Source organism: Patella vulgata, chromosome 3 (genome assembly GCF_932274485.2).
Source record: "Patella vulgata chromosome 3, xgPatVulg1.2, whole genome shotgun sequence".
Lineage (NCBI taxonomy): Eukaryota > Metazoa > Mollusca > Gastropoda > Patellidae > Patella > Patella vulgata.
In genome coordinates this window covers 15,979,353-16,005,983 of record NC_065881.2, presented here as the reverse complement: position 1 = coordinate 16,005,983, position 26,631 = coordinate 15,979,353, and the positions used below count along the sequence as shown (strand labels likewise).

The 26,631-nt window shown below is 38.2% G+C and overlaps 1 protein-coding gene and 2 long non-coding RNA genes across 3 annotated transcripts; 1 reads left to right on the top strand and 2 right to left on the bottom strand.

Annotated features, from left to right (window-relative positions):
- Nucleotides 1-1,240: 1,240 nt before the first annotated feature.
- On the top strand, nucleotides 1,241-13,100 carry LOC126815813 (uncharacterized). The gene is made up of 5 exons (XR_007678069.2): nucleotides 1,241-1,378; nucleotides 7,526-7,682; nucleotides 11,187-11,329; nucleotides 12,204-12,330; nucleotides 13,029-13,100. It is a non-coding gene; the product is annotated as an uncharacterized LOC126815813 (long non-coding RNA).
- Nucleotides 13,101-14,306: 1,206 nt separating this feature from the next.
- Nucleotides 14,307-16,568, bottom strand: LOC126815812 (uncharacterized). Its single transcript, XR_007678068.2, has 3 exons — nucleotides 16,451-16,568; nucleotides 14,999-15,139; nucleotides 14,307-14,496 (listed from the first exon to the last, which is right to left on the bottom strand). It is a non-coding gene; the product is annotated as an uncharacterized LOC126815812 (long non-coding RNA).
- A 151-nt stretch (nucleotides 16,569-16,719) lies between these two features.
- Nucleotides 16,720-22,607, bottom strand: LOC126815304 (heparanase-like). Its single transcript, XM_050540873.1, has 7 exons — nucleotides 22,408-22,607; nucleotides 21,602-21,759; nucleotides 20,529-20,702; nucleotides 18,929-19,091; nucleotides 18,261-18,311; nucleotides 17,313-17,513; nucleotides 16,720-16,864 (listed from the first exon to the last, which is right to left on the bottom strand). Exons 1-7 carry the CDS (start codon nucleotides 22,599-22,601, stop codon nucleotides 16,720-16,722), a joined length of 1,086 nt encoding a protein of 361 aa, XP_050396830.1. The 5' UTR covers nucleotides 22,602-22,607.
- Nucleotides 22,608-26,631: the final 4,024 nt, after the last annotated feature.

Here is a 26,631-nt window from a genome sequence, read left to right as displayed (position 1 = left end):
TTATAGTGGATCAATTTGACTGAAATTTTCAGCAAATTACCTTTACACTATCTAGTTTTTAACTATTATAGCGAGAACTGCCATCTCTTTATCTTATCTCCCATAATGTATCTTTAATTAATAATTCTTGATTCAGTTGAGGTACATAAATAAATAAACCACATTATTCAGCCAAGATTGTCTAATTGCCCATCAGCAGTTGAATTTGAATCAGTCTGATGGGTATTTGTCAATTTAATGTCATTGTAAAATGAAACACGGTAGCCGACAGGCTATATGTAATCTGGGTCGGGCTAAACGCTCTATACTAATTATCATGGAGACCGATAGCCAATTTCAAGTTTTCTGAACTTAGAAGTCGTTGGCTTGAAATAAATATCCAACAAAACAAATTACACCCGTGTTGGTGTAATAATTAAAATGGAAGTGTAATTTACAAACCATCCTTGAGTGGATAATGCTTAATCTACACCCACGGGTGTAAACTATTTATATGTAACATTACACTGTCTGAGTGCATCAGGCAGGTTACACTACTGGAAGTGGCAACTAGTTTACACCTGAATTGGTGTAATGTTCTACACTAGTTGGGTGTTATCGGTTTACACCACTAAAGGCTAGGAGTTACCCCTATTTAGGTGGCAACTAGTTGCCACCCGAATTGGTGTAAACTTCCTTATTATTTTTAACTGTGTACATAAAACCCCACTTCACCTCAATTATTTTCATTCTAGTAGGTAAAATTTCTTAATGTCACCAAATTCTGCATATATCATCCATATCAAGATTACATAAACAAATAAGTAACATTTTCTAAAAAAAAGAAGCAAAATATAACGTTATGAAAGATTAGACTCTTTTCATCGTGCAGGAGAAGGATGTAATTTATACTAAAAGAATACAGACAACCTTCATTACATAAAAAAATTATGTTACCTGATCCCGGATTTTTTGTTGTTTTGTATTCTAGACTGCAGTAGTTTTAGTTGAAACTCTACACACTGATCAGTTGTGAATATTTACTAGACCGCTACAATCAATCACTGTTAGGGAAGACTTCCGTGTGGATTAATAAGCTCGCAATATTAATTTTTTTTTCCTTTTGCGAAATAAATTCTAGAAAACATCCGGAAACTTTATTAATTCTCCTCAAGTGGGCGTATCTTTCTGGTAACCGCCCCTTTCGTTTCAGACTAAAACTGGTTTCAATATAAATACAATGCCATATATCTTCATGTGACTCCAACCTGTGCACAACCCTCGAATTGTACTTGAAGCAACCGTTTCGAAGTAACCTGCACGTTTTAATCTTTTACTCGAAGAAATACGGTCTTTTACAGGATGTTTCTTCAGATTTTATTACTGTTGGCTAATGGAGGTAAGTGCATACCAACAGTTTGCCATATGAGGTTTGTGTACATATGAGGTTTAAGTAAAACAATTAATTCGGATTTTACAATCTAAACATCAACTCCAAAATGAATATAGACTCAATAACATTTAAAAAAATATATTTTTAAACCATATGTTTGTCCTGAAATGATCTATTTTGTGTCGAGTGGACGTTAAAACATCTCTCTCTCTCTCTCCCCCCCCCTCTCTCTCTCTCTCTCTCTCTCTCTCAGCGTCGTTGTTGACGTGAATTATGTTAGATTTTTAGCCGCTCTTACATCGATAACAAAATGTTGTTGAACTAGCAATTTATTGATTAATTGTATGAATTAAAGGCTCTTTAACACCTTTCGGCCACTTTTAATGTTAATCTTAAATTTCGAAAAGATGTATGGCTAACTCGCTTTTATTTATTTGTAAAAATGTGCTAAATTCTGTTAATCTGATGTGAATAAGTGATCTAATAAATTCAATGCGATAAATATTTTATCCATTTCAGTTTTGGCTTTAAAATGTCTAGGGGGTCCGCGGTGGGTGAGTGAGTAAGGCTGTATCCGTGGACATAAAATTAAAATGTAATATAGATAAATGCACACTTCGGGAAGCAAATTAAAACATTAAATTTAATTAAACGGATACTAATGTAAGGCATATCTAGAAGTATTTATTTTTTACAAATTATGACAGAAAAATAAACCCGCATTCTTCAAATTAATTTTCACTTTCGATTTCATTAATAAGGAATTGTTATTATTTTTATTCCTCCCATTGTGGTTTGTTGTTACGTTGGTGCGTGGTTATGGTAGCGATTCATTAAAACACAATCCGACAGCGAGGCTGGTGTCCCGCACCGCAATCCCAATATAAATAGATGACAGATACTAATTATTTGCACATTTATCTTTTTGAAAAGTATCGAGCAATCAAACTGATTATCTTTACTTGGTCTAAGCAGAAATGTTCACGATCGAACCCACGCAAGTTTATGAACTTCCTGGTATTGAAACTATACACTAAGTTCCATCATTCTTTAACATGCAGTTAGAATCAAAGTTATCTTGTCCAAAATTGTTCAACTCTGCTTAGCTTTAGCGGATAATGATATTCATTAAACTCAGCCAAGACATGCGCATATGAACATATACATCAAGGTTAAACATTATACCGCAATTAAAAGCAGCGTTGTTATGTTCCAAACTCTCGATGCCCCCGGATGCCTGCGATATTTAGTGGATTTGAATACGTTTTGTGGTGAATGAAATAACCGTAAAAATAGATAATCGAGACTTTGTTAATTATCGTAACAACGGTAGTAATGACGATCGGGGCTAGCCTAAAATTAAATCGTTAGTATCTAAGTTCAAAGTGAAGAGTTTGACTGAAATTTTCAGCATATTCATTTTTCATTATCTTTTTTAAAACTATTATAGCAAAAACTGTCAACTCTTTGTTTAGCCTTATCTAATGCCCTTCAAATAAATTATTATCCCGCGCCGAACGAAGTTAGGGATAATGACATTTCCTCCGTCCGTCCTGATTTCGTTTCCGGAGCATATCTCATAAACCGTTCAAGATATCTTTATGAAACTTTGCACATTCATCTACCTATTGCAGTAGTTGTGCCGTTTGCTATTTAGGAATTTCTAGAATTTTTATTCTTGGTGTACAATTTAGTTTTCGGGGCATATCTCATAAATCGTTCAAGATACCTTCATGAAACTTTGCACACATCTCTACATATTATAGTTCTTGTGCCTTTAGCTGATTTGTAATTTCTCGGATGTAATAATTCCATGGAAACAGATGTTATTTAGTTTTTGGTGTACAATTTTGTTCCCGGAGTATATCTCATTAATCGTAAAAGTTTATGAAACTTTGTACACGCATCAACCTATATTCCTTTTGCTTATCAGAAATTTCTTGGATCTATATTTTTTGTGTTTTCATGGAAACAAATTTCATCAACCTAAAATTGTAAAATCACTTTTTTATGAAAGAAGGGTTACGGTCGTGTGCTTTATCCTTATCATCAGATGGTGAGATGGGATGGGCATTCAAATTTGAATAAAAACATTGTTTATAAAATACTGCTTTCTGTGGACTATGTTCCGTTTCCTTGGAAGTTAGAGGAAATTGAGTTTTATTGCCTTTTATTCCCAATTTTTCGATTATGTCATCTGTACAGAAGGTTGAATTCGAGTCTTGCTTAGCCATTGAGACTGTATCAACCATCAGGTGACTTGATCCTTACAGCTAATATTGACAAGCTAATGGCTTAGGAATTTGTGTTGATAAGACCATTTATAACCGCATACTATGCTTGATGTACCACAGTTGTGTGTCGTTTGCTGCGCCTCTTGCACATGTTCTTATGTTTCTTAATTAGTTCATTGCTCTGCATTCGTCTATATAGTGACAACCTTTACAAAGGAGACAAAAAACATTTGGTCTGTATTCAGACTATTGAGGACAAACATGTTGGGTAAACATATTCTTCCCATTTGAGTAATGATTACACTCACAATAACTATCAGCAAGGGTAGCAAAACTAATTCCTATTTGATTACTAGTATATTAGATTTTGTTTTCTACGTCTGATTTTCTCTTATCACTGATATCGCCAAATACTAGATGGTTGGAATTTCTTGATTCTCTCCCAACAACGTCTTTTACTTGATTTCTCTATCAAACATTACGGTAATGTTATCTACATTGCTTCGCCATCCTTTTCTTGTGTCACGGGGTAAACCTGCTATGATTTGCCTTAGGCTTTCTGGATTTTCAATTTGGGACAGGTAGTCTATGTCCTTCAAAACATTTCGGCAAAATTTTGGAAAACGGCGCGTAATCTTTCAACATAAGCTATGTAGCTATCTTATAATTCTAACCAAAGGAGCCCTGTTGTTCTTGATAGATTAACCGTCATCTTCTTTCATCGACAAGCAACTCATCAACAAGCAGGCGACTGCCCCCCCCCCCCAAACTTTCGGGCAATCTGACTTTTCGGGCAGACAGTTGAAATGAAAACAAACATTATTATTTCATCTAGTTGGCAAAGTAAAGTGGCCGAAATCTAATAAAACACTAATTGTACTTTTCTTTTAATTAAATACCACGAATTTGTACTGAATTTACTATGGATTAAAGCTTTTAGTCTGAAACCACTCTACTTTTTTCGACATTTTACGGGCATCGGTTATTATGTGTGAATGCAGCTGTAAGTCTGATTTGATGGTTGGAATTCACGTCGGCATAGAGTGGGTTTTCGGTTGCAAACCGATTGGAAACCTCGAAGTTTCTTAATTCAAAGGCTAGAAAAGCAGAAAAAACGCATTTGCGGTGGTTAAATTTTCAAAACTTTCTCGGGGGCCGCGAGTCCGGTTGTTTGGGGATTCAGGTAAGTCGCCTAAGGTAGGATATATTGGACCATATTGAAGTTACTGTATTCGAGGGCTGGAATTATAGCAGGAAAACGCCTATGCATCACGGGACCATTTTATGTTTAAATTTATCTGATATTTTTAGATTTATCTTGTAAGAGGACACCGGTGAAACATCAAACACCCTTCATATAAAGGCTTCGGGTTATTAAAAAATTTAAAAGTGGCGTCATAATCCAAATGTATAAATGATGATGATGTCATACATACGTATTCAATTTCACACACCGTCTTCTTTATATTAAATATACTATTCAAAAAAAGTAGGGGATATTTGATTTTTAAGTGTTATTAAAGTCACCTAATGAAACTGACGAAGAAACAAATGACAAAATGAAATGAAGTTCACTTTCATCGATTTATTCCAAATGATCGTTAGACTAAGTAAGGCACAGACTGACCATTATAAGGGTAAAATGATACCCGGGGTCAAACAGCAAAGTTACCACAGCATCACAACCAAGTCAGTAACGGGTAAATCCTCCTCTGTTTGCCAAACAAGCATTGATACGACGTGGCATACTCCTAATGAGACGTCTAAGGTCATTTTGGTCCAGATTGTCCCATTCCTGTTGCAACGCAGCAGCAAGTTCTTGGACATTGGCAGGACGTTGTTGACGTTGACGTAACCTCTGTCCAAGCATGTCCCAGACATGCTCGATGGGGGAGAGGTCGGGACTCAGTGCTGGCCAAGGTAATGTGGTGATGTTCTGTTGTTGGAGGTAACCTGTAACGATCCTGGCCCTGTGACATCTTGCGTTGTCATCATGGAAGATGAAACGGCGGCCATGACGTCGTGCGAACGGCACAACATGGACTGCCAAGATGTTGTCCCGGTAGTACTGGCCTGTAACACGCCCTGCAACAACATGTAAAGCCGTTCTTCCAGCAACAGTGATGCCTCCCCACACCATAACAGAACCACCCCCAAATCGATCATGTCTGATGACGTTAACGTCTTGGAAGCGCTCGTTTCGACGACGCCACACCCTCCTACGTCTGTCCAAAAAATCAACAGTGAACCTTGACTCATCTGAAAACATCACATTGCTCCAGCGTCGATTATCCCAATGTTGACGATCCCTACACCAACAACGTCTTGCCTGAATGTGATGATCTCTCAAACAAGGGATCACGCGAGGACGTCGGGCGCGAAGGTGACCCCTATGCAGTCGATTCCGAATCGTCTGGCCACTCACACTCACACCAGTGTCTGTTTGAAGACGAGTGCTGATCTGATTTGCTGTGATGACACGATTTCTCAAGGCCAAGGTACGGATAAATCGATCCTGGGCTTGAGTTGTCGCCCTTGGTCGACCTGAGCGTGGTCTGTCCTGTACAGATTGTGTATCACGGTATCTGGACCATAGCCTGCTTATGACAGACTGAGAAACATTCATCGTCCGCGCCACAACCGCCTGTGTTGTGCCGATCTGTAGCATGCCAAGGGCACGTAACCTTTCATTTTGGGTAAGCCGACGCATATCAAAATTTGTTTTCTGGTCACTAAAACAATTAAACTGATGTTTCCACCCTGGAATTCAATGCCACAATGACTGTAACATTCAAAGTCAGAGTCGTGCAAATCTTGGGTTGGACCCCCATGATGATTCCAAGCATCACATGCATTCCATGCGGTAGCTATTGGTGCGTTTGGGCGTCACATGTAACTGGAAATGTTTCTTCTGTTAGGTTCTATAGTGACTTTTTTCGTAGTCATTTGCATATTTTAGTATTATGCCCCCAAAATCAAATATCCCCTACTTTTTTTGAATAGTATATTATTATTGGCATACTTGTTCAACAAGGACGTTACCCAAATATCTGTTTTATTTTTACGCATGTTAAGGGGCATAAAAGGTCTGACTATTCATTTTATTCATGCAAACCAGTGAGGGGTTACATAGAAATAGATGTTAAGTATTGTTTAATGGTCGAGAGCGAGACATTAAGTAATATATTGTAACAACATGAGGGCCGTGAGGCCCGAATGTTTTTACAATATATTACGCAATGTCTTAAGCTCAATACCAGGGCACAATACCAGGCCCAACTTTTCTAGAGTAAAATTTTGCGTAGAATACGCACTGAGCCTCCTGTTTACTTCCATAATTTTAAAATATATATTTACGATTTGTATAGGATCATGCCTGTTTTCTAATCAAATTTTTGCGAACAAATGTTGATTTAAAAAAAAGTTCTGGACATGCATCTACCGCAGCAAGGTAAACCCCACCCTTTTTATTTCATTTTTCTTGAATTTGTAACATTTTAGGTTAATTTTGGATCCCCGTTGCTTTCTTACAAAATAAATGCAGCGCATTATAATCCACCTTGCTGTGGTGGAGGAATGTTTTTTCAATCTCTTTTTGTGATGCATCCCTCTACTACGCATACATTTAATGAACAGTGTTACAATCGTCCATAGATCCGTATACAATTTCTAGTGAACCATCTTTACTGATTTATCTTTTAAATTAATCATAAAGACATATAAAGTTTTCTTGTAGACGAATCGTCTTTTTATTGGTCATATATGACAACTTTTTTAGTGATTATCTTCATTAGTCTCTCTGTCAACATATTAATTCTGAACCGGATGTTGGGAGTGTCATTGGGCATTTAAAGTTACCATTTTGAACATTAAAACCGATGTAATAATAATGATATTAATTCGTATTTTTGCTTTTCAGGTTATGCTGTTAATGGACTTTTGGATACCAGTTCTTGTGCCGACTTTCAGTCCAAAGTTAAAGAATGTAATACAAATAATGGTCTGGTAGGAATGGGTATACGAACACTGCCACACGTACAGCTGTTGTTCCTTCAAAATACAACTGTAATATGCGGGTATTTATTAATAAATATTAAAAATATTAACTCTGTCGTCTGTCAGTTGGGAGGATATTCCGTGTTTTAAAGAGTTGGGACCATGGTGGCTTAGAATAGTGTTGGAAGGGGTCTGGTATGACAGGCACTTAATGTTCCCCCAAATACATAGCGTGGTGTATGCTCAGTTTCATTAGCATTAAACTCCGTTTTAATATGTTATCTCCTTGATCCGTTTGGTAAATATCTTAGCCATCGCTCACAATACATGCTCACTTTCTATGTCCAGTTATCATGTAATGAGCTAAAATGAAGTGAAATGAAATGGAGTTTAACGTCCTACTGTTCTGTTCCGAACTGGGCTAATGAAGACAGGCATACGCCATACAGTGTGCTATGGGGGAAATTTTGCCCGGACAGCGGCACTACGGCCTACTCTTATATCGAAGGGATCTTTTACGTGCACGCCAATGTGTACACGGGACCTCGGTTTTTCGTCCCATCCGAACGACTAGACATCTTTCCTTGTCAGACCCTCCGTCCTGTATCACTGACAAGGGGAATCACGCCGGAAAATCTGGATGAACTTTCTCGGCCAATGCAGGGATCGAACACCCGACCTCCAGGCTAGCGAGACAGCGTCTTACCCACTTAGCCACATGTAATAAGCTAAAAGTCTAAATAATATATATGCTAAGGGTGTAAATGTTCCTCTAATCCTCCATCCAGTATTAAGAGGGTGTTCTCTACATTGGACTTATGCATTCAAATATGACTGTTAAGGTTCAAATTATTGAAGTAAAATGGTTTCCATTTACTTGTGCAAAATTAAGAACTTGGTAATGTTTTCAAAATGTCTGTCAGAAAACTGGACGTGGCTAAGTCCGATGATACATAATACCGGAGCTAATTTTTGTCTCTGCAAGATAAAAATAGCATTGGACATCATTGTTTCATATTTTAGAAAATGAAACTGAGAGGAATTGTCTGGGTTTTTTTAAAACCTGGGCTGACAACAAAGGTGATCAACCATCGTGCTATAATATACTATTCAAAAAAAGTAGGGGATATTTGATTTTTAAGTGTTATTAAAGTCACCTAATGAAACTGACGAAGAAACAAATGACAAAATGAAATGAAGTTCACATTCATCGATTTATTCCAAATGATCGTTAGACTAAGTAAGGCACAGACTGACCATTATAAGGGTAAAATGATACCCGGGGTCAAACAGCAAAGTTACCACAGCATCACAACCAAGTCAGTAACGGGTAAATCCTCCTCTGTTTGCCAAACAAGCATTGATCCGACGTGGCATACTCCTAATGAGACGTCTAAGGTCATTTTGGTCCAGATTGTCCCATTCCTGTTGCAACGCAGCAGCAAGTGCTTGGACATTGGCAGGACGTTGTTGACGTTGACGTAACCTCTGTCCAAGCATGTCCCAGACATGCTCGATGGGGGAGAGGTCGGGACTCAGTGCTGGCCAAGGTAATGTGGTGATGTTCTGTTGTTGGAGGTAACCTGTAACGATCCTGGCCCTGTGACATCTTGCGTTGTCATCCTGGAAGATGAAACGGCGGCCATGACGTCGTGCGAACGGCACAACATGGACTGCCAAGATGTTGTCCCGGTAGTACTGGCCTGTAACACGCCCTGCAACAACATGTAAAGCCGTTCTTCCAGCAACAGTGATGCCTCCCCACACCATAACAGAACCACCCCCAAATCGATCATGTCTGATGACGTTAACGTCTTGGAAGCGCTCGTTTCGACGACGCCACACCCTCCTACATCTGTCCAAAAAATCAACAGTGAACCTTGACTCATCTGAAAACATCACATTGCTCCAGCGTCGATTATCCCAGTGTTGACGATCCCTACACCAACGACGTCTTGCCTGAATGTGATGATCTCTCAAACAATGGATCACGCGAGGACGTCGGGCGCGAAGGTGACCCCTATGCAGTCGAATCCGAATCGTCTGGCCACTCACTCTCACACCAGTGTCTGTTTGAAGACGAGCGCTGATCTGATTTGCTGTGATGACACGATTTCTCAAGGCCAAGGTACGGATAAATCGATCCTGGGCTTGAGTTGTCGACCTGAGCGTGGTCTGTCCTGTACAGATTGTGTATCACGGTATCTGGACCATAGCCTGCTTATGACAGACTGAGAAACATTCATCGTCCGCGCCACAACCGCCTGTGTTGTGCCGATCTGTAGCATGCCAAGGGCACGTAACCTTTCATTTTGGGTAAGCCGACGCATATCAAAATTTGTTTTCTGGTCACTAAAACAATTAAACTGATGTTTCCACCCTGGAATTCAATGCCACAATGACTGTAACATTCAAAGTCAGAGTCGTGCAAATCTTGGGTTGGACCCCCATGATGATCCCAAGCATCACCTGCATTCCATGCGGTAGCTATTGGTGCGTTTGGGCGTCACATGTAACTGGAAATGTTTCTTCTGTTAGGTTCTATAGTGACTTTTTTCGTAGTCATTTGCATATTTTAGTATTATGCCCCCAAAATCAAATATCCCCTACTTTTTGGGATTTAGACATCTTCGGTATCCCCAGTGTATTCATTCCGTTCTATTCCACCTTACCCTGGGTAAAGTATCTGCTCTTGCATCGATTGTAGCTAAAGTCTACGAACCAATCAAAAAACAATTTACAAACCAGTCGTTTCGAGTTCGTTTTTATAAGGGTAGATAAACATATTCACGTCCATTTACTGAATGCTTTATGTAAATAATGTATATATTTCTAATTCATTTATATTTAATTGTATTATCAAAATCTGTAGTATGTTTAGCTTATTTAAAATATGTATATTTTCTCCCATATTCGTTTTGTATGTCTGTACCCGCTCGCACTCATCTCATTTTGCACTTGTCATAAAACGTTTCGTCCCGTCTTTTACTGTCTTCTGTACATATATATAAATATCTAATAATTCTTTAATCCGTTTTTTCACTAATCACATTGTAAAATATTGCACCATGTATACATAACAGGTTATTGTCTGCGATATCACCTCGGTGGAAGCGGACGTAAAATACAACTAACTCACACACTTCATGAACATATTATAAAATAATTTGTTTGTTAATAAATATGCATTTAGTATAATTAAACTCTTGAAGGGGAGGCTTTGTGTTTTGCTTACTTTACCCGATGAGAGTTACTTCCCTTTGCCAACTAACGATTTATCGGCTTACAATTAACGATTTATGGGTTTGGTCGATGGAACAATCATCAAGGGCGGATAACTTGAAAACGCCCCCACCCAACCCCAACCCAATAGATTAACCCAGAGGTTAGTGGAGAAGAACGGAAATAGCTAGGCCACTGGGGATACCAGAAAATGGTACACGGCGCATTATTGGCCATCACAAGGGTATGAATTTCCAACGAATTACTAATTTAAACATACACGATGCAATTGTCTACTTCGAGACCTCCATAGCCCAAATGGATGATTATTGTATTACAAATCCTTCTATTATCAATTCCAGTTCAATGAAAAACAACTATAAGAAAGCCATGGGTTGTTTCATTGACCTACTTAGAGGATGTGCATCAGTTAACGAAAAGAAACTGGTAGCTTCTTCAAGGAATTATAAAGAAGCATTTGATCTACTCTGTATTGACGGACCTAGTAAGTTGAAATTTATCAGCAGTATGTATTCATTTAAAAGTGACAAGGGAAATGAAATTATTTTTGTTAGCAGTCATTTATGGGTTCATTGTGTGAAACAGTAGGAATTTTGTATTGGTAAGAATTCAAATTTAACTGACAGATTGAGATAAATGGACTGTGGAGACGATGTTTGATTTTAGAATAAAACGTTTCTCCGTGCAAGCCAAAATGAACTATCCTGCATTGCGGGGCCAAATGACACTATCCTGGTATACGCTTCCAAATCGTCTATAAGACACTTATCATAGTGACAGGATTCAAAATCGTCATGGTGACACTATCTGGTCTCATAGACGTACTTCATGTCCGATACACAAACACTAAGTTTATAAAATAATATCTACAAGCATTTCAACATATACAATTTAAGTATTATAAAACATATTGTTTTTTAATACCCAAGAAGTCTTTCCTAGCTATTTCGCCCAAACGTCCGCAGGGTTTACACGCGGGTCTAAAAATATAGGTTACTCATATAATTTGTGGAGTGGGGGAAAGGTATTACCATATCAGTAGAGACGATAAATAAAACATATTTATTGCGTAAAAAGGCTGACATCTGGTTACGTCAATTTTACAGCACCCCTGGAAACACTTCCCGCCCCCCTCGTCGCTCTGAGCTAGTAACGATCCTGACCTGAATACACAACTCTCTGGGCGGCCTATACAAAGCCAAATTATGATTCAATAATCATTTCAGAAATATTCAAATAACATCGACGTGCATGGCTGTAACAGCCACACTTTAAACGTATTGTGTAATCAATTTTTAAATTGGTGATTGGTCTTGTATCTGGTTCATTTATCTTTATTCTGATGATAAACTTTTCAGCTGAAAGAGATTGTGTTGGAAAGTATGCAGTAATTTGTTTAAGCCTTAAATTGGCTGCTGCTGGGCTATACCCAGAGGGACCTTCACCCTACGATACGTATGATGTCAAGAAGAATTATATTTGCAAGTATGTGTCTATTAGATTTCACCTTTATTCTTGTACATGTAATGTAGAAGATTAGGATTGTCAATCATATTGTTACTCCAATATGTGCATCTAAATAGTATTTTTCGTCAATTGTGAGGCATCCTAAGCAAAGAGGCGTTACACATGTGAGTAATCTTAGGTACAGATCTCAGACACGAGCGGCGCTTATTAAAATATATGAAATTCTCAAAACAAAACTCGGTCGGTAGTCTTCAACACTGAGACTATCTTCTGATAGATATCTTGCATGAGACAGGACTGCTTACTTGATTCGCATATACTAACATCTGATACCAGTCCCCATAGCTTTCATTTTACCAATGCCTTCAGACATATGAGCTGGTAAGTGGGTGGGGCGTTACAATCAAGGTCATATCTTACCAAAGAGTCACTCTACTCAATATTACACTTATTTGTCACTTTGTATTCATTTGACTGCAATTTGAGATAGGTGGTATTAGTTTTATTAAAATTATAATTGTGCCATTGTAGTAGTATTGTTGAATGAAAGGACCGTGTACATCGCGGATATTCTCCGAAAAATAATACTTAGTGTGCTTTGTCGTTAATTGAAAATAAAAACTGTTATCGTGAGAATGTAATCGAAGATGACATGATAGGTAGGCTACAAATTACGTGCATATTGTTACTTTCAAATATTTTGTATATATTTACAGGCAGGCTGAATATTATTTGCCCTGTTTAAACGCAGAACCTATGGAGCCGTCTTGTAGAGCAGCCTCCATAGATTGTTCATGTTTTTACCCCAACATTTTTAATAATACTAATATGGTTTTATATAGAGTCCTATAATTATCCATGTTGACACATGCTCAAAACGCTTTAGTAATAGCTCTGCTGGTAAAACTGTCGAAACATAAAAGTCTGTTGATTCTTCATCTGTTGTGGAAGTTTATTCCATAATCTAGGGCCAGATGAACTGAAGGACCTATACCTATATGACTTTAAGTTATATCTTGGAACAACTGGGGACTGATTATTTTGAGAATGAGGGGGTCTAATAGGGTTGTAATCATTTATGAGTTCATACAACTATTAAGAATCTGCGTTATTGCGACATTTATACACTTATGATAGTATTTTGTATCTGATTCGTGCTTCAGCAGGTAACGAGTAGATCTTGGCTAGAACTGCTTGTGGGAAATGAAATGAAATGAAATGAAATGGGGTTTAACGTCCTGCATCACTGACAAGGGGGAACCACGCCGGAAACTGCTTGTGGGATTTCAGAGAGTAAACTATTACAATAATCAGTCTTCATGTAGTGTAGGCCATCGAAAGCATAAAAACGAAACGAAATATAGATCTGTACTTTAATCAGATTGTTAACTCCAGGTTTGCACAATCGGTCCCAGATGAATAGCATTTCAGAATAGCACATGTACATTGGTACATGCGCAATTAATATCCCAAAGATTTAATGGGTTTTTTTTATCACTTGCATGTCCCATAACTGTGACGAGAAATAGCTGCATTGATCAGTTTCTATGAAAATAACGAAACCAAATAGACTGAAATAGTTCATATTCCTGAAGCAATGACCCGAGAAATCTCTCTCTGCCCATTGCTGGATTGGCTTTTGATACTTGAGCTTTTGAGGGAGTGTGTCTATTATTCCCGTTAAATCAAATATATATATATATATATATATATATATATATATATATACAAATTATTTAGGGAGAGGGGTTTTACATAGGCTATGCCTGTTCCCCAATCCCATTCAGACAACCTGAATATTGTTTTAAAAAAAAATCAAATATATTTCAAGTACAGCAAAATGACATTGGTTGTTAATCGGACTATTGACCAGTCATAATTTGGAACAGAAATTTGCTTCCATTACAGCAGTATTTGGTGGGACTAGCTCTAATCAAACGAAACACTGCGGGGAGTATGGAAATAGTCCGATGATTTACAACCTGAAACGTGAATATATTTTCGAAACTTTATTATTACAGGTATTATGTTTACAGGCATTCTACTTTTCTGATATCAGTTAAAACGATAAAACCCATATTATAACCTTCCACCCTTACAGATCCTCTGTGTTGCACGTGAGTAAACTGTGGTATATAGGAATCACTTGTCATCCTGAGTACATTGCCATTCAGTTTTATGTACCTGAAGAAAATTATTTTAAAGATATGAATGTTGAAAACAAAAGTTTGTGTTTCAACAAGAGACGTATTTATTTTTTACTTCCGTTGTGAACGACAATAACAAAGTGCATTAAGAGTATTTCAAAACTATATTTGAAAACAATGCGCACAGAAAAAATTCGTCCCATCCTCCTTAATCAGAGACACAGTTTTACATTTGATTACCACCCACTGCAAAAGCTGTTCCCTGGTCATGAATTTTTGAAACAATGATCCACGAAGTCGATATTCAATTCAAGAGTTTATCTGCATTTAAATTATAGATTCGTACTTATTTTAGTACTTATCCAACATCCTCTATCGCATGAAAAGGCCGGTTTACCACGTTAGTATTTTCGCAGCGATTCTCCTCCATACACCATAAGAATTCAATCGTCGGTGCATTATTAGAAATATATATAATGTAATTAAAGAATAAGCACTGACAGAATAAATCAGGAAATAAAAAGTATAGAATTACTCACGCTGATCTCAGACCGTTATTATCTCCAGGAGATAGCATATACAGATGTTGGTTACTGGCACCATTAATATTAACAGTTATTGCACTACTTCCTAGATTCATTAAATATACAGTCACACTTCCTTTAGCGTAACCCAAGGGACTAAAATATAACACAAGCATGTGATATTAAAATATATCACATATCACTTTCTTTATTATAACTCATAACTACAAAAGTCAAATATTATGACACTTCCTCTTACTACGACATAACATATTAAGTGTTATTAAATCCTTATACAGCATTTAGTAATTGAACATATCATATAAAAACACAAATTTATATGGAAAACAATCACCGACTTTCTCAATTGAGAACGACAAGATGAACTTGTTGAAACGTAGCGTGAAATAAAGTCAGTGGTTGTTTTCCATATAAATTTGTGTTTTATATTATATTTTTTTATATTTGTTATCATAAAGAACTAAAATATTAGATACCGCCAATACCTCCTTTACTAAAACCTATAACACATCACATATATGATAACATATCTTTTACTGTAACCAACAACGATTCAAACTGTGTTACACTTCGTTTACTAGGGGATCCATGGTGGCTTTGTGCGCAAGACGTTGCTATCCTGGAGGTCCTGTTTTCGAGAAAGTCCATCGGGATTTTCCAGCATGGTTCCCCCATGTTGGTGGGGAAGGATAGAGGGTCTGTCAAGGGACAACTTATAGTCGTGTGGATGGTGCAAAAAACCAAGGTCCCGTGTACACATTTACCTGCACGTAAAAGATCTCTTGGCAGCTGTCATTCGATATTAGAGTAGGTCATATATAGCGCCGCTGTCCGCGCAAAATTTCCATTAAAACAGACTGTAAGATGTATGCCTGTCTTCATTAACCGTTTGGAGCAGACAACAAACTTTCCTTCATAGCAGACTGTAAGGTGTATGCCGGTTTTCATTACCGTTCAGGGCAGAAAAGTAGGATGTTAAACTCCATTTCATTTTATCTTTTTTATAGCCTATACCTGTAGCCTACTGCATTTACTATTACCTATAACGCATTCCCTATACCTTTAGAATATCCTCATAGAGTTACACTAGAAAAACAATACCCATTTTATACCCATTGTGTATAAAATGAAATGAAATGGGGTTTAACATCCTACTTTTCTGCTCCGAACTGGGCTAATGAAGACGGGCATACGCCATACATTGTGCTATGATGGAACTTTTGCCCAGACAGCGGCACTACGGCCTACTCTTATATCGAATTCCAACTGCCAAGGGATCTTTACGTGCACGCAAATGTGTACACGGGAGCTCGGTTTTTCGTCCCATCCGAACGACTAGACAACTGTCCTTGTCCACCCATTGTGTAATAATAACCAGAATCACAACGTAACATATTCCATTCTGTAAGACTTCCTATTGATAGAACCATATATTAAGATACGTACCTGGGATATCTGGTGCAATGAGCATAATAACGAAGGTTTACATTTGGACTGCCGTTCAGTTTGAAAACGCGATCGCCTACAAGCTGTTTGTACATTCGTGTCACCCAGTAATCCTAAAAAATAGGGAGAAATAAATTGGTTATTAAATAAAATTGCTATGGTTCAACCTGCCATACGAAAATGCTATTTAGAATGTCAATTACTGTATTTGTCCGTTGTATTTATATTTGGTTTCAACTGAATTAACACGATTTTCTCTTTTTCCCCCGTTAAAAGTGTTTGCTCTTCTCAAAATTAATGGTATTACTAACATTTCTAGGGTTAGTATGTTCATCAACTAAACCAGCATAAAGAGCTTGTCTCATCAGACCCTTTACACCATACAAAGCTGCAACACCTAATTTATCCAACCATCTGCAAAACACCATTAAAGTAGATTAAGTATTATTTTCTTGTTTTATTAGAATCATAATTTAACTATATTCTCTAGTCGGAAAGGAATCCTGGACGTGGGCTAAATGTTGTGGTGCTTTAATTTTGTAAACGTACACGATATGTTTCAGGAGAATTCTACTGTTTATCTATGTATCTGAGAGAGAGAGGGGGAGTGAGAGAGAGAGAGTAAATCGAGGAAACGGGACAATAATCCGAGGATCTCGCCCCGACAACACGAGATGATTTTTACCTCGAGTTATCGCTCCATCGCCCCTCAACTATCCGGGTCCTATCGCCCCAACTTCTCGCCGTGGAAGTTGATAAACACGCATGTTCAAAATTTCTTGATATAATATTCATGGGGATATGTATTTATACGTTAAATAGTTTAAGGCCTATTGTACAGTGTAGTAAAACATGTACTTACGGAAAGGAAGCTACATACAGTCTGTTCAGATCTCCCGCAGCACTGCTATAAGCTGCTGATGTTTCACCTAACCAAACAGTTTTACCATGGGCATATTTATTTCTAGCATTCATGACACTAGTTAATCCAGCCTTCAGTGTGTCTAGAACCTTATGGTCATGATACATTTCAACGGTCGCCTTTGGGCCGCTAGTGTAGTAACTAGAAGGAAGATCCAATATTTATTCTATGTATAATTTTACTTATTTGTTTTTTAAACTTGACAAAACAGGAAAGAGTAAAGATCAGTTTCTAATTACAAAAATGTACACATCCCTAAACTACATCAATGAGATGTTTATAAAAGTCTACGTCTGAAAACAAACTGGGGATCTAAAAGGCCTCAACCAAATGTGATGAAAAACAGGACTTTAAAGGGCAGGTTCATGTAAACAAGACATTCTCCGGAAACTACATTATAATATATATAATTTTGATATTCAAAATGTTTTGCCAAACGAAACAAATGGGTTGCCATGTAAGTTACGTCCACACTTGGCAAGAGATGGACAGAAAACAAGCTAAGAAAAGGGCTATTTTTTACACAATCAGGGGCCATAATCCAATACGGTAAGTATTAAAAGGAACCCAGACCTTTGGGATATATTTTGTTGAATAGTCAGAAATTCGATGATTTAAAGTTCAAAGTATTGCCAGATAGCCAAGTGAAAGAAAGCATCAGAATAAAACTAAACACAGCGACCTATCGATATATTTTGCCCATTATAATATATTCATTCCATTTCTCTAGCATTTTCTTTCAAATAATTTTTATAATATCTGAACTAAGAGCCTTTTAAGTAATATGTATTTAATATCACATTTCCTTAGCCCGCATATGGTTTAAACCCGATAACGTCTCGTTTCCCAGTCGTGTAATAGCTGTTTCACAATATAAAAAATACTTACTGGTGATAGGTTAATACATCTACATTGTTTGCTCCACCAGCTTTCAAGAAACTGAAATATAAGAGTTTTCATTATCATCCTCTTGAATTATCCATATATGATCGCATTATAAACCTAAGAAATGAAATGAAATGAAATGGGGTTTAACGTCCTACTGTTCTGCGCCTATGCTGGGCTAATGAAGACGGACATAAGCCATACAGTGTGATATGAGGGAAATTTTGCCCGGGCAGCGGCACTATCGCCTACTCTTATATCGAATTCCAACTGCCAAGGGATCTTTTACGTACATTCCAATGTATACACGGGACCTCGGTTTTTCGTCTCATCCGAAGGACTATATACACCTTAGAGAGACACTGCATCGTTCCAACCAGAGACCGATTTTGGGTAATGTTCTTGTATAATGCAAGCAGATTTCAACCATATTCGTTTTTGTGGACATCGAACATAACCAAAAATTCCAAATATATTTTGTCTATGGGAACAAAAGTCAAAGGGTGTGACAAGAATCATTGAACATAATGTCCCAGTTCCAGGGTTCTTGCGATTTTTCAGCCTAGGGTTAGCCACACCAAGATCGATTGGTTGTTTTAAAATAAATCGATGTCCACTGTTTAAATAAAACAGCAGCGGTATATATGCCCATGATTATAGAAATATCTTACTCTTCAGCATAGGTAAATGATTGATAGAATATTCCAGCAACGGCCGGTCCATAGATTTTAGGATGCGATAAACCTGGCATGGAGTTTATTACTTGTTTCAATGTAACAAAATCTTGTGCTGACTGTTGAGCTGTTACGTGTGTGTCTTTGTTATATTCCATTTCTAGGGTAAAATAAAAGATTTATATATATTTGTGAATTTCGCATGTCAGTCTGTCTATTCCTTTATACAGGGTTATTAGCTTCACTAGGGTTGTCCCGCGGCTGCAATTGGGGGTATAATTGAAATGAAACGGAGTTTAACGTCCCGCTGTTCTACTTCTACTGGAGAGAGAGAGACAGAGAGACAGAGAGAGAGAGAGAAATGGGGTTTAACGTCCACTCGACACAAACTAGGTCATTTCGGGACTAATATATGGTTTAATTTTATTTACATAATTCGCTTGCGCGTAGGGGTCTTTAGCAGTGGGAGGAAACCGGAGGACCTGGAGAAAACCCACGAGGTTGGACAGGCGACCCTACTCCTTGTCACGTACAACCGGGGATTCGAAACCACGCCAGTTGACTCAATGACAGACTTTATGATACAGCGCGCGCACGCTAACTATTCAGCCATCCAACCCCCCTACTTCTACTGGATTTTAATGAAGACGAGCATATGCCATGCAGTGTGATATGAGCGAAATGTTGCCCAGACAGCTGCGCTACGGTCTACTCTTACTTCGAATCCAACGGCCAAATGTTCTTTTACGTGCACGCCAATGAGTATACGGGACCCCGGTTTTCCGTCCCATCCGGAAAATCCAGATAAACTTTCTTGGCCAACGCATTGATCGAACACGGGACCTCCGGGTTAGCGAGCCAATGTCCTACCCACTGAGCCACCGTGGCTCCCAATTGGGGGTATAAGGAGTTGTATAAGCCTAGTGGCGTTGCACTTGCACTTCCGGAGTTATACTATTTCCGGTTCACGACAAGTCTAAGCAAGTTTCACATGGCTCTAAACGCGCAACGCCCTGTATATTTCTAGAAGACTTTTGATAAAGTTTCATATTTCAGAATGCCATTAAAACACCACAATCGTTCATGAAATGAAATGAAATAGGGTTTAACGTCCTACTGTTCTGCTCCAAACTGAGCTAATGGAGACGGGCAAACGCCATAGAGTGTGGTATGAGGGAAATTTTGCCCGGACAGCGGCACTACACGGTCTACCCTTATATCGAATTCTAACTAGCAAGGGATCTTTTACGTGCACGTGAATGTGTACACGGGACCTCGGTTTTTCGTCCCTTCCTGCATCACTGACAAGGGGGAACCACGCTGTAAAATCAGGATAAACTTTCTCGGCCAATGCAGGGATCGAACACCCGACCTCCAAGCTATAGCGAGCCAGAGTCTTACCCACTTACATTTGAAGACCTTCAAATAATCAACAAAGGTATATATAGCGGAATCCTAGATTTTATTCGCCAATAAAATCAAAGAATTTATAGGAAGCATTTATGCTGAATAAATGAACATTGTTTTTGTCTACAGTAGTTAATTATTTAATATAATGCACAAGTGAATACCAAAGAATCTATTCAAATATACCTACCATTACCCAATTCAATGCCAGCAAATCTGTAACCTTTTTGGATACTGTACTGAAATAATTCCTTGGCGTTGGTGGGATCCCATCTTCCGTTTTTACGTAATGATAGGTTCAAATCAAAGATAAAGTCCAATCCCGCATTTTTTACAAATCCATTTACACGATCCCAATCCGAGGCTGAAAAAAAATTATTTATTGTTAATAAACACACTGAAAAGTTAAATTATTATCGCCAAACCTGGGGCTTACAATAATTGTAAGAATTTACATTATTATTACTGTTTACAATGTAATCAAATCATATTAACCATTATCTTATGGCTTTTATTCCATGCAACAAAGAAACTATTTTCACCCAGATTCATATATTTGAATGTTCTGAATTCATCTAACCTATAAATGATGTTAGTTAAATCATAAATCATAAATTATGGATTAAAATCAGGATTAGGGAATAAAAAGTAATTGAAATATAATTATTTACATTTCTATTAAGCTTTACATGGCCATTACGTTAACAGTGTAATGATTAAGTTCCATTAATATTCACATTAGAATAACTAACTGCATCCTAAAGCAGTTTGTGTCAAATTGACACGACCTAGCATTCCATGTAGACATTGAGAATACACTTCTCTTTTTATTAAGAATGGTATTAAAATAAAATGAAATGGGATTTAACGTCCTACTGTTCTGTTCCTATACTGGGAAAATAAAGACGAACATACGCCATGTTGTGTACCTTGAGGGAAATTTTGCCCGGACAGTGGCCCTACGGCCTACTCTTATTTCGTATTCCTATTCTCAAGGGGTCTGTTACATGCACGCCAATCAGAACGACTATACGTTGTCCCTAGCCAGACTCTCCATCCTACATCACTGACAAGTGGGAACTTTCTCGGCCATTGCTGGGATCGAACATGGTACCTCCGGGTTAGCGACCTAACATCCTACTCACCGAACCGGGGATTCAAATGGTAGTAATAAGAAGCCCAAACCTTAAAAAACAACAGATAACTGATAGGGATTTAAATCGAAACGAAATACAGATCTTATGAGAGCATCCTAATACTCACTGCCAAATGTATATTTATTTGCATTCAGTATAAATCGTTTATCAACATCTCTTCCTACATGACTATTCTTGTTAAAAACTACATAATCTGCATCCGTGCCACCAAGTCGTAAATAACATGGCGTTAATCCCCGAGCCAGTGTCAGTAATCTCTGTGAACTGAAAAATAAATCAGATATGAAGTTTCTAAGACAAAAAATACAACACGCTATGGATTAATAATTTATCTCATTATACGAGAACTGTGATCAGCGGGAAAATGATATCATTTGTAATACAAATTGCAACAGAAATTTGGCTAATAATTTTATTACTCATCAAACTAGACATTCTACTTCTATAAAAGCATGTGCGTACATTTTATAGATAGACTATCTTAAAATGGAGTGATAGAGGGCGAGAGTAACGTCTACTCGTCACAAACTAGGTCATTTTGGGACTAACATATGGTTCAATTTTTATTTCAATAATTCGCGTGCGCGTAGGGGTCTTTAGCAGTGGGAGTAAACCGGAGGACCCGGAGAAAACCAACGAAGCTGGACAGGCTACCCCACTCCTTGTCACATACTACCGAGGAATCGGAACCAAACCAGTAACGGACCTAATGATACAACTCGCACGTGCTAACCATTCGGCCATCCAGCCCTCCATCTTAAAAAGAGAAGCACAGAATCGACCATCTTACAAAGATAATAAATTGGGTAACAATTCGAATTATGATTTGTAGCACATGAGTGTTCGTTAAAAGAAATATGAGACTGCAGTGAAACACCGTCTCGCTTTCAAATAGCATAATACATAACGTACTTAAAGTTAAGGGGTTTAAAATGATTTCTCAATTCATATGAATCAAGAGTAACCCCAATATATCTCGAATCAATTTGCTGTGCAACTCCGGAATTGTGAACATCAATGGTGACACTCTGTAACTGGATTCCATTAAGACAAAACACCAGAAACAGACCAATATATACACAATGAACAATCCCCATAATAGTCATCCAGCAGCCACCAAACGGTGTTAACAATCTGAATTAAATCTCTTTTCCTTATATCCTTTAAAATAGCTTGCCCTATATTTTGTTGAAGGCCATAGTTCTGATTGACAAATAGACATGTATCTATGTAGAACACTGACGTGATTTGATAAGGATGTTAAGAGCGGGAATCAGTTTAACGACCTACTTGTCGGCGCCGAATGAAAAGGGTGGTCAAAAATGTTATCATTTATCAGCCATTGGCCTTTAATGTCAAAGTTTAATAGTTCCATTGCAAATAAATGATCACTTAATCCATACTTAAGATGCAAGTGTATGTCTTTAATAGTAAGTGCAGGGGGACTGCACCACACAAAATTACACAAAAACAAATACACGGACAGGACATCATACTCAGGAAAACACAAACTTACAGACAATTCAAAAAAAGTGAATGGATCCGGGTGATAGCCGTAAGCGTCCACTGCGCTTTACAGTTCCGGGTCTGTAGTGACACAGACTTCACTCAAATTTGAAAACAATTAGGAATACAACCCAAAGAACCCATTGTGTAATGCCAGCATGAGTCATGATCTGCTATATGCTACACGAAATACGAATGTAAGCATATGTAGTAAAATTCAACTATACAAGTAACCACAACGGTGAAATGTACACCCAGCACAACTTTTACGAACTGATCTACTCACATCGCAAAGAGAACACCGACGATATTTTATACGGATGTATTATTTTCCAGCCATTAATGTCATGGGAGGGGGGGGGGATGGATGGCCGAATGGTTAGCACGTGCGCGGTGTATCATAAGGTCTGTCATTAAGTCAACTGGCGTGGTTTCGAATCCCCGGTTGTACGTGACAAGGAGTAGGGTCGCCTGTCCTCCGGTTTCCTTCCACTGCTCAAGACCCGTACGCACAAGCGAATATTGAAATAAAATTAAAGCATATGTTAGTCCCGAAATGACCTAGTTTGTGTCAAGCGAACGTTACCTCTCTCTCTCTCTCTCTCTTAATGTCATCGACTCCCAATATAAAGGTACCCACAGCTATAGAACGGTACACCCCTGACAAATTTTACGGAATGTGATTAAATAATACTGCATAGGTTATACTAGGAAATATTGAAACTTACCTGAAGTTAATACGATTGAAATGAGTTGTAAAATAGTACGAATCAAGTGTAACCCCTATGAATCGGACATCAATATACTGGACCACCTGAGCATTGTGGGCATCTATGGTGACAGTCTGTGGGATGACCTTATCAACACCCAGTAGCAGAACAACTAGAGTAAGATGGGTTAAATCCATCTCTATGCCTGTTAAGCAAATGAATACAAATCTCTATTTCGGTATTTCCTTTTTATCGGCTTTTTATATACTTTGAAACGTGTCATTTCACAGGCGATCAAGGTTGCATTGATACTATTTTTCCGATCTGTTTCTAGGCGTATTTCGTTTCTATCAGCTTTTAACAAATCTTAAGATGCGACATGGCACAGGCTCGCACGGCTACGGTTACGTCGTTTTACCTGTAAATATCTAATAAACAGAAAAACATAATATGGTACAGAATTGCTATTTTAATTAAAGCGACGTTTCGTTGAGGGTTCTCTCAACGTTTTCAAGCAAATGAAATATCTAGCTTATAAAAATGAAGGACTGTTTTCTAGGCGTTTATATTTCGCTTCTTCTAGCTTTTAATAAATCTTGAAATGCGACGTGGCTTGCAAGGCTCGCACGATCAAGGTTACATTTTCCCACCTATAACTATCTAGCTTAAAATAAAGGAGGACGGTTTTGTAGTAGGCGTCTGTATTCCGCTTTTTCCAGTTTTTAATAAATCTTGAAATGGACAATGGCAAAGGCGCGAACGATCAAGGTTACCGTTATATTCAGTAGGCCGTTATATGTCTTATTTATGAAAAAGGGAAAACGTTTTTCTTGGCTTTTAATAATTCTTGTAATGGGCAATGGCATAGGCTCGCACGATCAAGGTTACATTAATATTTTTAGACCTGTATATAATATCTAGTTTATAAAAAAAAGGAGAACAGTTTTACAATAGGCGCAGTGTATTTCTTTTTAATCTTCTTTCATGAATCAGAAAATGTGTGATTTCACAGACGACATTATTTTATCTCAAATCTTTATATATACTATTCAAAATAAGTAGGGGATATTTGATTTTTAAGTGTTATTAAAGTCACCTAATGAAACTGACGAAGAAACAAATGACAAAATGAAATGAAGTTCACATTCATCGATTTATTCCAAATGATCGTTAGACTAAGTAAGGCACAGCCTGACCATTATAAGGGTAAAATGATACCCGGGGTCAAACAGCAAAGTTACCACAGCATCACAACCAAGTCAGTAACGGGTAAATCCTCCTCTGTTTGCCAAACAAGCATTGATCCGACGTGGCATACTCCTAATGAGACGTCTAAGGTCATTTTGGTCCAGATTGTCCCATTCCTGTTGCAACGCAGCAGCAAGTTCTTGGACATTGGCAGGATGTTGTTGACGTTGACGTAACCTCTGTCCAAGCATGTCCCAGACATGCTCGATGGGGGAGAGGTCGGGACTCAGTGCTGGCCAAGGTAATGTGGTGATGTTCTGTTGTTGGAGGTAACCTGTAACGATCCTGGCCCTGTGACATCTTGCGAACGGCACAACATGGACTGCCAAGATGTTGTCCCGGTAGTACTGGCCTGTAACACGCCCTGCAACAACATGTAAAGCCGTTCTTCCAGCAACAGTGATGCCTCCCCACACCATAACAGAACCACCCCCAAATCGATCATGTCTGATGACGTTAACGTCTTGGAAGCGCTCGTTTCGACGACGCCACACCCTCCTACGTCTGTCCAAAAAATCAACAGTGAACTGTTGACGATCCCTACACCAACGACGTCTTGCCTGAATGTGATGATCTCTCAAACAAGGGATCACGCGAGGACGTCGGGCGCGAAGGTGACCCCTATGCAGTCGATTCCGAATCGTCTGGCCACTCACTCTCACACCAGTGTCTGTTTGAAGACGAGCGCTGATCTGATTTGCTGTGATGACACGATTTCTCAAGGCCAAGGTACGGATAAATCGATCCTGGGCTTGAGTTGTCGCCCTTGGTCGACCTGAGCGTGGTCTGTCCTGTACAGATTGTGTATCACGGTATCTGGACCATAGCCTGCTTATGACAGACTGAGAAACATTCATCGTCCGCGCCACAACCGCCTGTGTTGTGCCGATCTGTAGCATGCCAAGGGCACGTAATCTTTCATTTTGGGTAAGCCGACGCATATCAAAATTTGTTTTCTGGTCACTAAAACAATTAAACTGATGTTTCCACCCTGGAATTCAATGCCACAATGACTGTAACATTCAAAGTCAGAGTCGTGCAAATCTTGGGTTGGACCCCCATGATGATCCCAAGCATCACCTGCATTCCATGCGGTAGCTATTGGTGCGTTTGGGCGTCACATGTAACTGGAAATGTTTCTTCTGTTAGGTTCTATAGTAACTTTTTTCGTAGTCATTTGCATATTTTAGTATTATGCCCCCAAAATCAAATATCCCCTACTTTTTTTGAATAGTATATCTGGTCTGTAAAAAAAGAAGACCTGTTGTGTTGTTGGTGTCCTTCATGATAGATCGACCTTTGGACGTTGTGGGAGTTTTGGATAACGACCATGAAACACACTTTTTTTTATTATTTTTAACTTCTTTTTTGTTGTAATGCATGTTTTACAGCGCTTCTGAAAGCCTGCGTGTGACAAAGTGCTTCATAATTTATAATGTTTATCAAACATATATTACATTATAGCATAGTAACATTTATTAGATGCACCGAAACCCAATACTTAAAGGAGGCAAGTCTCTAATTCAATATCATCCACAGTCTTCGACATTGCAAACATGACCTATTGGTCAATTTAAATCAACTTTGATGTTTTTATCTTACCGTGAAATGATGGGCAATGAAAATTTTAAAATTGGTACATGAATCGCTTGTCAGAATGCTTCCGGGCGCC